Source organism: Somniosus microcephalus, chromosome 6 (genome assembly GCF_052327205.1).
Source record: "Somniosus microcephalus isolate GS21.2 chromosome 6, FLI_Smic_1.0, whole genome shotgun sequence".
NCBI classification, from domain to species: domain Eukaryota; kingdom Metazoa; phylum Chordata; class Chondrichthyes; order Squaliformes; family Somniosidae; genus Somniosus; species Somniosus microcephalus.
The window spans coordinates 237,226-251,312 of record NC_140992.1 but is presented as its reverse complement, the minus strand read 5'-3'; the positions used below and the strand labels follow the sequence as shown (position 1 = coordinate 251,312).

Genomic DNA, 14,087 nt, shown 5'->3' with positions numbered 1-14,087 from the left:
TTAGAGGGGAGTTGAGGAGAACTTTTTTCACCCAGAGGGTGGTGGGGGTCTGGAACTCACTGCCTGAAAGGGTGGTAGAGGCAGAAACCCTCATCACATTAAAAAAGTACTTGGGTATGCACTTGAAGTGCTGTAACCTATAGGGCTACGGACCAAGAGCTGGAAAGTGGGATTAGGCTGGATAGCCCTTTGTCGGCTGGCACAGACACGATGGGCTGAATGGCCGCCTTCTGTGCCGTAAATTTCTATGATGATTCTTCTATGATCCCAGGGATCAGAGGCTTCAGTTATGAGAAGAAACCAGGGCTCTTGGCACTCAAGGTTCTGAGGAGATCTGATAGAGGGATTGGAAATTCCATACTGTACAGTTTAACAAGAGCAGTTTATTAAACATCTGTTGTGTATTTTGTAATTCAGAGAATAAATATATCTGTGGTAAGATATCCGGAAGTTCATTGGCCGAGAGGTAGAATAGTGCTAAGTGTGCCATTTAATCTAACTTTCATTAAATTATACAATTCGCACTAACAGAAATATCACATTGATAGAATTGATAGAGATTATATTTATCTGATCACATCTGATTATTTGCTTCAAACAATCTGAGGTTTCATAACTTTAAATGGTATTTTAAAGGGGATGCGGGAACAGAGAGACTGGGGAGTACACAAATCTTTGAAGGTGAAAAGATGAAGCTATTAAAAAGGCACACGTGATCCTTGGTTTTATAAATAGAGGCATGGAGTACAAAAGCCAGGAAGTTATGATGAACCTGTATAAATCACTGGTTAGGCCCCAGCTGGAGTATTGTGTTCAATTCTGGGCACCACGCTTTAGGAAGAATGTCAAGACCTTGGAGAGGGTGCAGAAGAGATTTACTAGAATGGTTCCAGCGATGAGGGACTTTAGTTATATGGAGAGACTGGAGAAGCTGAGTTTGTTCTCCTTAGAGCAGAGAACGTTAAGGGGAGATTTAATAGGTGTTCAAAATTATGAGGGGTTTTGATAGAGTAGATAGGGAGAAACTGTTTCCAGTGGCGGGGGGTCGGTAACCAGAGGACACAGATTTAAAATAATTGGCAAAAGAAGCAAAGGGGAGATGAGAATTTATTTTTATGCAGCACGTTGATGTGATCTGGAATGCACTGCCTGAAAGGGTGAAGGAAGCAGATTCAATATTAATTTTGAAATGGAATTGGATTATATACTTAAAAAGGAAACATTTGCAGGGCTATGGGGAAAAAGCTGGGGTGTGGGATTAATTGGAGAGCTGTTACAAAGAGCCAGCAGAGACAAGTTGGGACGAATAGCCTCCTTCTGTGCTGGCAGTATCTATGGACTCTTCTATGTCTATCTGGCTCATGGAAGTGTCCGGTTCTTTCAGCAGAAATGTGCTGGCGTTACAAGCTGCATCATCCTGCTCCCCATACAGGGGAGTCCAGTAATAATGCATCTGCAGCCCGTGAGCAAGCTCAGCCAGGTAGACCCGCCCATCGATCCAGTACGGGCTGATGTCCGTTCGCTGTGCCTTCAAACGCCCAACTTTTAACAGATTTGCAAAATCCTGAAATAGTAAATGAGAAGTGTTAAAGGGCAGAGGTCTGTGGAATCAGCTGTTACTCCTAAATCAAACCCTCACAAACACCTGTTTCTGTGTTATAATTTTGATGCAATTCTATATGTATCTGAGCCTCACTCACTACCTGGCCATTTCAACAGATCAGTTCAGTGTGTGCCCGTCGTTCCCCAAAAACACAGAGCACAAAAACTCTCCAGCTTTTCTACACACTGCGATTCTGCGGGGAATGGACTCCTCCGCCCACATTGTGAGGATAGGGGTGGGGAGCTCACGCATGGTTAGGTTGGACCTTGGGCCCCTGATAAGGTCCTTAGCATCACCAGCTCACACAGGCTCATGAGGCAGAGCTGACAGATGCCCCTGGGCCGAAGACACAAACCAGCTGCTACAGTTTCAGCTCAGTTTGCCACAAGACCCAAAGTATTTGATGCTTTTCCCCATCACTTGTCTCAGTTTAGGTGATGGTTGGGCCTTTCAAAAGGATTCACCCGACTCCCAGCAGGTGAGAGTTCAAATTAGTCCTTTTAAAGGTGTAAAGGGTGGAATTCCCAGGTTAGCCTGGGATTCACCCCTTGATTAAGCGCCCCTGATGCATGGGGGAGATGAGGAGTTGTTTCTCAGAGTCAAAGCCATGTGCTCAGTGACTCAATGTCTCAGCATTATCCAATTTCCTGTCAGGCCTGACCGCCGATCACCCCACCTCCTGACCTCCGATCACCCCACCTCCTGACCTCCGATCACCCCACCTCCTGACCTCCGATCACCTCACCTCCTGACCTCCGATCACCCCACCTCCTGACCTCCGATCACCCCACCTCCTGACCTCCGATCACCCCACCTCCTGACCTCTCTCCAGCCAGATCCCTCAATTCCTTTTTCAGATGCGGTCATATATTTTATGACTCTTTGGGGGAAAAATTCAGTTGGTTGCGCCTCCCGTTAGCGCCTTAAGAGGGCGCTAATGGGACGCAACACAACTAGCGCCCGGGTGTGGCACTGCCCACACCTCCTGCAAAATTCAGCGGGAGGTTAGTGGTGGTGTTAACTGGTAGCGCCCTGTGGCGCTGCGCTGCTGGCGATGACGTCATTGGTGTGCGCAGCACCCCGCTCACACCCCGGCCACGAACTTCGGGAGCACCCCCTGACTTACCGCCGGACGTTATGTCCGACGGGGTCAGGGGGGCATACCTGTGGCTGGGGAGGCGCAATTTAAAGGCGAGGTGTGGGGCGGCCATTTTTGTTGCTGGCCGCCTGGCAGCACCTGCCTGCACTCCCGTCCCAGACCTCCTGAAAGGCTCCCCCTCCCCCCCGCGGAGTGCTGGCTGCGCTCCAAGAGCACGGCACTTCTCTTGAGTGCCGGGCTCTTTTGCCTGCACTCCCGATCCCCGGGGGCCCCAGGTCGCACTGTACAAGGCCCCTCCCCTTTAAGAAGGGGAGGAAGGCCTGCAATACCGTGGCGCGACATAACGCCGTAATATTGACTCACAGCGCCCCAAGAGGGATGCGGGGCGCCTCCAGTAGTGCCCCGCTTCCCTCTTGGGGTGCAGCCACTCAGTTTCTGGCGCGGGGGCACTAATTTTTCCGGGGCGCTAGCGAAGCTCAATTTTTAGCCCTTTGACTCTGGGTGAAAAATCTGCCCAATTTCCCTTCTCACCCTAACTTCTGATTTAAACTCACGTCCCCTGATTTTCAAATTCTTCACAACAGTAACTGAGTTCCCAGTGCAGCTTTTTTAATTCCCTTCAGAATCTTAAGCTTCATATGTCACTTTGAAGACCCTTTAACAAAACCAACCAAACTTGCTGGATCGTTAGCCTTTCCACTAACGTCTTACAGAAGCCGTGCTTTGAGCAGAAGATAGATCTTTTCCCTGAGATAGGCAGAAATTCAGGAATACCTGAAAGTGAAGATAAATGAAGAGTGGGATTGAAACCCAGGGTCCCAGCCCATGAGCTGAACACTCCTGCCTGTGGTTACTGAGCCCAGACAATTGGTGATTTAAAAAAAAATTCTATTGGTGTGTGAAGTCTGGGACAACCTGGGCCATATCTTCACTTCACTTAAAATGAGAGCCAGGCCGTTCAGGGGTGATGTCAGGAAGCAATTCTTCACACAACGGGTAGTGGAAATCTGGAACTCTCCCCCCCAAAGGCTGCTGAGGGTGGGGTCAATTGAAAATTTCAAAACCGAGATTGATAGAGTTTTGTTATGCAAGGTTATTAAGGGTTACGGAACCAAGGTGAGTAAATGGAATTAATATACAGATCAGCCATGATCTAACAGAATGGCAGAACAGGCTCGAGGGGCTGAATGGCCCCCTCCTATAGTCACTTCACTTACTCTAGTTGTGTTGGAGCTCAATTATAAAGTCTAATCCAAGAAGAAAGGACATATTTTCTCTTACTGAGCAGGCTGATTCATCCAAGTCATTGCCCCAGATGTAGACATTAGTCAGGGTTGTATTGGATTTCAAGGCATTTGCGAGTGCCACCAGACCAATGCCAGCGATGCTGTTCCTGGCCACAGACAATCTGGTGGAAAACAAGATATTTAAATTAATTTCATAAATGGGTTTCAAAACTTTTAGTATGATTACTTCACAATTTTTATTTAGAAACTTTAATATTGATGGGGGATTTGGCAATGGTAATGCCATTGAATGTCATGGGGCAGTGGTTAAACTCGATCTTGTTGGAGATGGTCATTGCCTGGTACTGGTGCGGCACGAATGTTACTTGCCACTTATCAGTCCAAGCGGGATGTTGTCCAGGTCTTGCTGCATTTGGGCACAGACTGCTTCATTATCTGAGGAATTGCAAATGGCGTTGAACACTGTGCAATCATCACAAACATCCCCATTTCTGACTTTATGATGGAGGGAAGGTCATTCATGAAGCAGCCGAAGATGATTGGACCTAGGACACTGCCCTGAGGAACTCCTGCAGTGATGTCCTGGGGCTTAGATGATTGGCCTCCAACAACCACCTTCCTTTGTGCTAGATATGACTCCAGCCAGTGGAAGGTTTTCCCTTGATCCCCAGGTGGAATACTTTGGTTAGAAAAATAGAAAAACAGGGTATTTTTTGAATGGTTGGGAAATGTTGGTGTTCAGAGGGACCTGGGTGTCGTTGTACATAAATCACTGAAAGTTAACATGCAAGTACAGCAAGCAATTAAGAAAGTAAATGGTATGTTGGCCTATATTACAAGAGGATTTGAGTATAAGAGTAAAGATGTCTTACTGCAATTACTGCCCTGGTGAGACCAGACCTGGAGTATTGTGTACAGTTTTGGTCTCCTTACCTAAGGAAGGATATACTTGCCATAGAGGGAGTGCAACAAAGGTTCACCAGACTGGTTCCTGGGATGGGGGGATTGTCCTATGAGGAGAGATTGAGTAGACTAGGCTTATATTCTCTAGAGTTTAGAAGAATGAGAGGTGATCTCATTGAAATATTAAAAATTCTTACGGGGCTCAACAGGGTAGATGCAGGGAGGATGTTTCCCCTGGCTGCGGAGTCTAGAACCAGGGGTCACAGTCTCAGAATAAGGGGTTGGCCATTTAGGACTGAGATGAGGAGAAATTTCTTCACTCAGAGGATGGTGAATCTTTGGAATTCTCTACCCGAGGGCTGTGGAGGTTCAGTTGTTGAGTATATTTAAGTCAGAGATTGATAGATTTTTGGATATTAAGGGAATCAAGGGATATGGGGTTAGTGCAGGAAAGTGAGGTTGAGGTAGAAGATCACCCATGATCTTATTGAATTGTGGAGCAGGCTCGAGGGGCCGAATGGCCTACTCCTGCTCCTATTTCTTATGTTCTTATGAATAGGAGACTGCTGGAGATTAAATGCATCATGACTGCAACCTGGAGATTTGGTTTCCACTTTGCAAGATGCAGTGTCAATGGTCAAACACCAGCTAGACAGACCTTCTAATTCATGTAGGTACTGCAGGGAGAAGCATAAAGGGCTACATGTGTCCCATCCATGACCCCTTTGAAAGAAGCCTGCGGCTGAGGCCTGTATCTCCTTGGGCTCCTGGGACCTTGATGTAGATGCTCGCTTGGTGAATGTGCCAATAGACTGCAGATTGTCTGATGTTGCAAACATTACCTAGGAACATAGGAATAGGAGGAGGCCATTCGGCCCCTCGAGCCTGTTCTGCCATTCAAATCTTAACTCCATTTACTCGCCTTTATTCCATATCCCTTGATACCCTTACTTAACAAATATCTATCGATCTCAGTCTTGAACCACCTAGAAGGACAAGGGCAGCAGGTGCATGGGAACACCACCACCTCCAAGTTACCCTGCAAGTCACACACCATCCTGACTTGAAACATAGAAGATAGGAGTAGGCCATTCGGCGCCTCGAGCCTGCTCCGCCATTCAATGAGATCATGGCTGATCATCCAAATTCAGTACCCAGTCCCTGCTTTCTCCCCATATCCCTTGATCCCTTTAGCCTTAAGATACTTGGAAATATATCGGCCGTTCCTTCATCGTCGCTGGGTCAAAATCCTGGAACTCCCTCCCTAACAGCACTGTGGGAGTACCTTCACCACACAGACTGCAGGAGTTCAAGAAGGCAGCTCACCACCACCTTCTCAAGGGCAACTAAGGATGGGCAATAAATGCTGGCTTCGCCAGCGACGCCCACATCCCATAAAAGAATAAAAATTAATTAACCCCCAGCAGCCACAGCATTATTCTACATAGAATTTACAGCACAGAAATAGGCCATTCGGCCCAACTGGTCCATGCCGGTGTTTATGCTCCACATGAGCCTCCTCCCACCCCACTTCATCTCACCCTATCAGCATATCCTTCTATTCCTTTCTCTGTCATGTACCTATCCAGCTTCCCCTTAAATGCATTTATAGTATTCATCTCAACCACTCCCTGTGGTAGCGAATTCCACATTCCAACCACTCTCTCGGTAAAGAAGTTTCTCCTGAATTCCCTATTGGATTTATTAGTGACTATCTTATGTGAGGAGTATAAACAGAGTGTCTGTAATCTGCGGAGTATAAACACTATGCCTTGTCTGCTGGTGATTCTCTAAGAGCTGTCTCCAGCCTGACTGCACTGACTAGATCAAGTTACACATTCCAGGCTGTCATGTTTTCTGTGTTGTGAACACACCTAAAGACTTCAGGGGATAGCAAAATACTGCAGATGTTGGAAATCCGAAATAACAACAGAAAATGCTGGAAAAACTCAGCAAGTCAGGCAACATCCGTGGAGAGAAATTTGAGTTGACGTTTCGGGTTTGACCCTTCTTCAAAACAAGTCCGTAAGGGTGACCCTGAGCTTCCGGTCGCCTGTCATTTCAATTCACCGCTCCATTCCCACTCGGACCTCACCGTCCTTGGCCTCTTGTACTGTTCCACGGAAGCTCAACGTAAACTCGAGGAACAGCACCTCATCTTCCGATTAGGCAGTCTGCAGCCTTCCGGTCTCAATATTGAGTTCAACAATTTCAGATCATAACCTCGGCCCCTATTTCATTTTCACTTATATTTTTCCACTCCTTTCCTTTTCCCCCCCCCCTTTCCTTTTGTTTCTCTCTCACACCTGGCAGCTATCTTTTGCCCTGCCAGTACACTTTACACCTAATCACAGCCTATTACCATCTCGTCTAGCTTCTAATCTCTTTTACTTCTTTTGGTTCTTTTATTCTTTTGTCCGATCGCAGCCCTGCCTTCGATCTAGTTCCTTTTCTCTCCAGTTTTGAAGAAGGGTCAAACCCGAAACGTCAACTCAAATTTCTCTCCACGGATGTTGCCTGACTTGCTGAGTTTTTCCAGCATTTTCTGTTGTTATTAAAGACTTCAGGACTTTGGAAGTTTGTGAGTCTGTCACACCTGCTCCGGATAAACCAGTTTTGATAGTTTTCAGTTCACTCACTCTGACAGTGAAATAAACACCAACATTGCAGGATAGGACATAGGAACAGGAGGAGGCAATTCAGCTGCTGAAACCTGTTCTGCCATTCTATTAGATAAAGTAATGGATTTTCTTTAACTGGAGTAATTACTCCAACTGTTAAAATAAGCACTTAAACTGTTTGTATTTTAAATTGATTTTTAACACTTGAATTGTTCTTGACCTCTGCTTTAATCTATTTTTCTATCCTATTTCTAGTTTTAACATTAGAATCTTTTGACTATCTTCTTCCTCTACACTCCCACTGTTCCATGCTGATCTAAGCGATGTGTCCAACATATTGGCCCTAAAATTCCACAAGGAGTTTCTCTGTCTCCCACCATAATCCCCCAGAAAGGTGGCCCCTCGCTGATCTATAGATATGTGAAGAGAAAAAGATTGGTGAAGTCAAGCGTAGGTCCCTTGCAGTCAGAATCAGGGGAATTTATAATGGGGAACAAAGAAATGGCCGACCAATTAAATACATACTTTGGTTCTGTCTTCACAAAGGAGGACACAAATAACCTCCCAGAGATGTCGGGGAACATAGGGGTTAATGAGAGGGAGGAATTGAATGAAATCAGTATTTGTAGGGAAATGATGTTAGGGAAATTGATAGCATTGAAGGCCGATAAATCCCCTGGGCCTGATAATCTACATCCTAGGGTACTTAAGGAAGTGGCCCTAGAAATAGATGATGCATTTCTGGTCATCTTCCAAAATTCTATAGACTCTGGAATAGTTCCCATGGATTGGAGGGTAGCTAATGTTACCCCACTATTTAAAAAAGGTGGTAGAGAGAAAACGGGGAATTACAGACCGGTAAGCCTGACATCGGTAGTGGGGAAAATGCTAGAGTCCATTATAAAAGATGTAATAGCAGAGCACTTGGAAACCAGTGACAGGATCGGACAAAGTCAACATGGATTTACAAAAGGTAAATCATGCTTGACTAATCACAGAATCACAGAAACCCCACAGTGCAGATAGAGGCCATTTCGGCCCATCGAGCCTGCACCGACACATATCCCACCCGATCCCCATAACTCCTACCCCACCCTATCCCCATAACCCCACGTATTTAATCCCCCTAACACTAAGGGTCAATTTTTATCATAGCCAATCAACCTAACCCGCACATCTTTGGACTGGAATTTTTTGAGGATGTAACTGGTAGAAAAGATAAGGGAGAACCAGTGGATGTGGTGTATTTGGACTTTCAGAAGGCTTTCGATAAGGTCCCGCATAAGAGATTGGCGTGTAAAGTTAAAGCACATGGGATTGGGGGGTAAGGTACTGACTTGGATAGAGAACTGGTTGGCAGACAGGAAGCAAAGAGTTGGGATAAAAGGGTCTTTTTCCGAGTGGCAGGCAGTGACTAGTGGGGTACTGCAGGGATCGGTGCTAGGACCCCAGCTATTCACAATACATATTAATGATCCAGACAAGGGAACTAGATGTAATATCTCCAAGTTTGCAGACAACACAAAGCTGGGTGGGCGTGTGTGCTGTGAGGAGGATGCCGAGAAACTCCAGTATGATTTGGACAGGTTGGGTGATTGGGCAGATGCATGGCAGATGCACTATAATGTGGATAAATGCGAGGTTATCCACTTTGGTGGCAAAAACAGGAAGACAATTATCTGAACGGCAATAGATTGGGAAAAGGGGAAGTGCAACGAGACCTGGGCGTCCTTGTGCACCAGTCGCTGAAGGTAAGCATGCAGGTGCAGCAGGCGGTTAAGAAGGCAAATAGTATGTTGGCCTTCATAGCGAGAGGATTCGAGTACAGGAGCAAGGATGTCTTGCTGCAGTTGTACAGGGCCTTGGTGAGACCACACCTTCAGTATTGTGTGCAGTTTTGGTCGCCTTATCTGAGGAAGGATATTCTTGCCATGGAGGGAGTGCAGCGAAAATTCACCAGACTGATACCTGGGATGGCAGGAATGACGTATGAAGAGAGATTGGGTCGATTAGGCTTACATTCGCTAGAGTTTAGAAGAATGAGAGGGGATCTCATTGAAACTTATAAAATTCTAACAGGACTAGACAGACTAGATGCAGGAAGGATGTTCCCAATGGCGGGGGAGTCCAGAACCAGAGGTCACAGTCTAAGGATAGGGGTAAGCTATTTAGGACTGAGATGAGGAGGAATTTCTTCACCCAGAGAGTGGTGAACCTGTGGATTTCTCTTAAATACAGGAAACTTTGGTTTATCCGGAGGTTGTCTGTCCGGAAACCTCGATCTAATAGCAGAAATCAGCAGCCGTTTTGTTAGTTTTTTTTTTCTTCTCCTAGCATTTTTTTTAAACAGTCAGTCTCTGGAAAGCCTCTCTGAAGCTGTTGCTAAGCTACAGAGATGCTTCCAAGGTATGGGCCGACTGTTTACAAGCTGTTGCTAAGCAACAGTGTTTGTTGTCAGATACGGAGATGAAAACCTCCGTATCCTTCAACATTAGCGTGGTCTGTCCGGAAGTTTTCATAGATCGGCATCACGCCGGTCCCGTCGGTGCCGGATATCGCAAAGTTTCCTGTATATTCAAGAAGGAGTTGGATATATTTCTTAAGGCTAAAGGCATCAAGGGATATGGGGAGAAAGCAGGGACAGGGTACTGAGTTTGGATGATCAGCCATGATCTCATTAAATGGCGGAACAGGCTCAAGGGACCGAATGGTCTACTCCTGCTCCTATCTTCTATATTTCTATGTTTCTAAGTTTCCAGCCCGTTTATACAGAAAGTTTGGGGCCAATATCTATATAACCATCAGTCCCCTTTCCCGACACTTGTTCATCCAATTCTATTTTAAAGGTATCAATTTTTCCAGAATGAAGTGCCTTCTCTGGGAGTCAGTTCCACATCCAATATCCGGTGGGGAAGAATTATTTTACCCAGGTTTGCGAATGTTGAGGTTTTGAACTGGAAGACCGCTTGCTCCTGGATTAACCCATTTATCACGCTAGATTTTGGGCAGATTAGATTAGAGTGCTGACGAACTCACGCTATCAGCTGGTCATTCATGTAGCGAAGAGCCTCACTAATGTAAACCAGTCCATCGTCCTCAATCCTGTTTGCAGCCAAATCCAGAATCTTCAGGGGAGTATTGTGTTTAAGCAGCTCAGCCAAAGACTTTGCTCCATCGCTGGATATCTGGTTACTGTCGTAACAAATTCAATGATCTCTCTCTGCTGCACAACATCGAGAAAATCTACAGAATATTTTTTAATATTCATCCCAAAAACCACAGCACAACTCATCTCAGTTTAAGTGCCCATACTCAATCCCCCAAAGAGGTAGGTTTTAAGGAGCGTCTCATCATAGAATCATAGAATGGTTACAGCACAGAAGGAGGCCATTCGGCCCATTGAGGCAAAGGAGGAGATTGCAGGGGCTCCGACACAAATTTTCAGAACCTCTCTGGCCACAGGGGATGTGCCAGAGGACTGGAGAACAGCTAACGTAGTACCATTATTCAAGAAGGGTAGTAGGGATAAACCAGGGAATTACAGGCCAGTGAGCCTAACATCAGTGGTAGGGAAATTATTGGAAAAAATTCTGAGGGACAGAATTGGTCTCCACTTGGCGAGGCAGGGATTAATTAGGGATAGTCAACATGGCTTTGTCAAGGGAAGATCATGTCTGACCAATTTGATTGAATTTTTTGAGGGGGTGACTAGGTGTGTGGATGAGGGTAGTGCAGTGGATGTGGTTTACATGAATTTCAGTAAGGCTTTTGATAAAGTCCCGCATAGGAGACTGGTCAGGAAAGTAAGAGCCCATGGGATCCAGGGTGCCTTGGCACATTGGATCCAAAACTGGCTTAGTGGCAGAAGGCAGAGGGTGATGGTCGAAGGTTGTTTTTGTGACTGGAAGCCTGTGTCTAGTGGGGTACCGCAGGGATCGGTGCTGGGTCCCTTGTTGTTTGTGGTCTACATTAATGATTTGGATGTGAATGTAAAAGGTATGATCAGTAAGTTCGCAGATGACACAAAAATTGGTGGGGTGGTAAATAGCGAGGCGGGAAGCCTCAGGCTACAGGACGATATAGATGGGTTGGTCAGATGGGCGGAACAGTGGCAAATGGAATTTAACCCAGAAAAGTGTGAGGTGATGCATTTTGGATGGACTAACAAGGCAAGGGAATACACAATGAATGGTAAGACCCTAGGAAAGACAGAGGATCAGAGGAACCTTGGTGTGCATGTACACAGATCCCTGAAGGCAGCAGAACAGGTGGATAAGGTGGTTAAAAAGGCATATGGGATACTTGCCTTCATTAGCCGAGGCATAGAATATAAGAGCAGGGAGGTTATGATGGAGCTGTACAAAATGCTGGTAAGGCCACAGCTGGAGTACTGTGTGCAGTTCTGGTCGCCACACTATAGGAAGGATGTGATTGCTTTGGAGAGGGTGCAGATGAGATTTACCAGGATGTTACCTGGGCTGGAGCACTTCAGCTATGAAGAAAGACTGGACAGGCTGGGGTTGTTTTCCTTGGAGCAGAGAAGGCTGAGGGGGGACCTGATTGAGGTGTACAAAATTATGAGGGGCATAGATAGGGTGGATAGAAAGGAGCTTTTCCCCTTAGTAGAGGGGTCAATAACAAGGGGGCATAGATTCAAGGTAAGGGGCAGGAGGTTTAGAGGGGATTTGAGGAAAAACTTTTTCACCCAGAGGGTGATTGGAATCTGGAACTCACTGCCTGAAAGGGTGGTAGAGGCAGGAACCCTCACAACATTCAAGAAGCATTTAGATGAGCACTTGAAATGCCATAGCATACAAGGCTACGGACCAAATGCTGGAAAATGGGATTAGACAGGGCTTGATGGCCGGCGTGGACGCGATGGGCCGAAGGGCCTCTTTCTGTGCTGTATAACTCTATGACTCTATGAGCTTGTGCCGACTCTCTGTAAGAGCACCTCAGCTAGTCCCACTCCCCCGCCCTTTCCCCGTAGCCCTGCAATTTTCTTTCTTTCAGGTACTTATCCAATTCCCTTTTGAAAGCCACGATTGAGTCTGCCTCCACTACCCTTTCAGGCATTGCATTCCAGATCATAACCACTCGCTGCGTAAATTTTTTTTTCTTGTGTCGCCTTTGGTTCTTTTGCCAATCACCTTAAATCTGTGTCCTCTGGTTCTTGACCCTTCTGCCAATGGGAACAATTTCCCTCTATCTACTCTGTCCAGATCTCTCATGATTTTGAACACCTCTATCAAATCTCCTCTCAATCTTCTTTGCTCAAAGGAGAACAACCCCATTCTCGTAAATCTTTTCTGCACCCTCTCTAAGGCCTTCACATCCTTCCTAAAGTGCAGTGCCAGAATTGGACACAATACTCCAGTTGGGGCCGAACCAGTGTTTTATGTGGGTTCATCATAATTTCCTTGCTTTTGTACTCTATACCTCTATTCATGAAGCCCAGGACCTTGTAAGCTTTGTTAACTGCTTTCTCAACCTGCCCTGCCACCTTCAACGATTTGTGCACATATACCCCAGATGTCTCTGTTCATGAACCCCCTTTAGGATTGTACCCTTTAGTTTATATTTTCCTCTCCTCATTCTACCAAAATATATCACTTCGCATTTTCTGCGTTAAATTTCATCTGCCATGTGTCCGTCTATGTCCTCTTGAAGTCTATCACTATCCCCCTCACTGTTCATTATACTTCCAAGTTTTGTGTCATCTGCAAATTCTGAAATTGTGCCCTGTACACCCACATCCAAGTCATTAATATATATCAAGAAAATAGTAGTCCTAGAACCGACCCCTGGGTAATCCCATTGTATACCTTCCTCCAGTCCAAAAAACAACCGTTCACCATTACTCTCTGTTTCCTGTCACTTAGCCAATTTTGTATCCATGCAGCCACTGTCCCTTTTATTCCATGGGCTTCAACTTTGCTGGAAAACCTATTATGTGGCACTTTGTCGAACACCTTTTGGAAATCCATGTACAACACATCAACCGCATTGCCCTCATCAACCCTCTCTGTTATCGCATCAAAAAACTTGATCAAATTGGTTAAACATGATTTGCCTTTAACAAATCTGTGCTGGTTTTCCTTAATTAATCCACACTTGTCCAAGTGACTGTTAATTTTGTCCCGGATTATCGTTTCTAAAAGCTTCCCCACTGCCGAGGTTAAACTGACTGGCCTGTAGTTGCTGGGTTTGTCCTTACACCCTTTTTTGAACAAGGGTGAAATATTTGCAATTCTCCAGTCCTCTGGCACCACCCCCGTTTCTAAGGAGGATTGGATGATTATGGCCAGTACCTCCGCGATTTCTTCCTTCACTTCCCTCAGCGTCCTAGGATACATCCCATCCGGTCCTGGGGATTTATCTACTTTAAGTACAGCCAGCCTTTCTAGTACCTCCTCTTTATCAATTTTATCCCATCCAGTATCTCCTCTACCTCCTCTGTCACTATGTCTATGCAGCATCTTCTTCCTTGCTGAAGACAGATGCAAAGTACTCGTTTAGTACCTTAGCCATGCCCTCTGCCTCCATGTGTAGGTCTCCTTTTTTGGGCCCTGATCAGCCCCACCCCTCCTCTTACTACTCGTTTATTATTTACT

General features: G+C 45.8%; 1 protein-coding gene across 1 annotated transcript; it reads right to left on the bottom strand.

The window, feature by feature from the left end:
* Positions 1-363: 363 nt before the first annotated feature.
* Positions 364-14,045, bottom strand: LOC147115361 (leucine-rich repeat-containing protein 34-like). Its single transcript, XM_085989616.1, has 3 exons — positions 10,510-14,045; positions 3,984-4,110; positions 364-1,564 (listed from the first exon to the last, which is right to left on the bottom strand). The coding sequence occupies exons 1-3, from the start codon at positions 10,527-10,529 to the stop codon at positions 1,274-1,276; spliced, it is 438 nt and encodes a 145-aa protein (XP_085845742.1). The 5' UTR covers positions 10,530-14,045; the 3' UTR covers positions 364-1,273.
* Between the last annotated feature and the right edge of the window lie 42 nt (positions 14,046-14,087).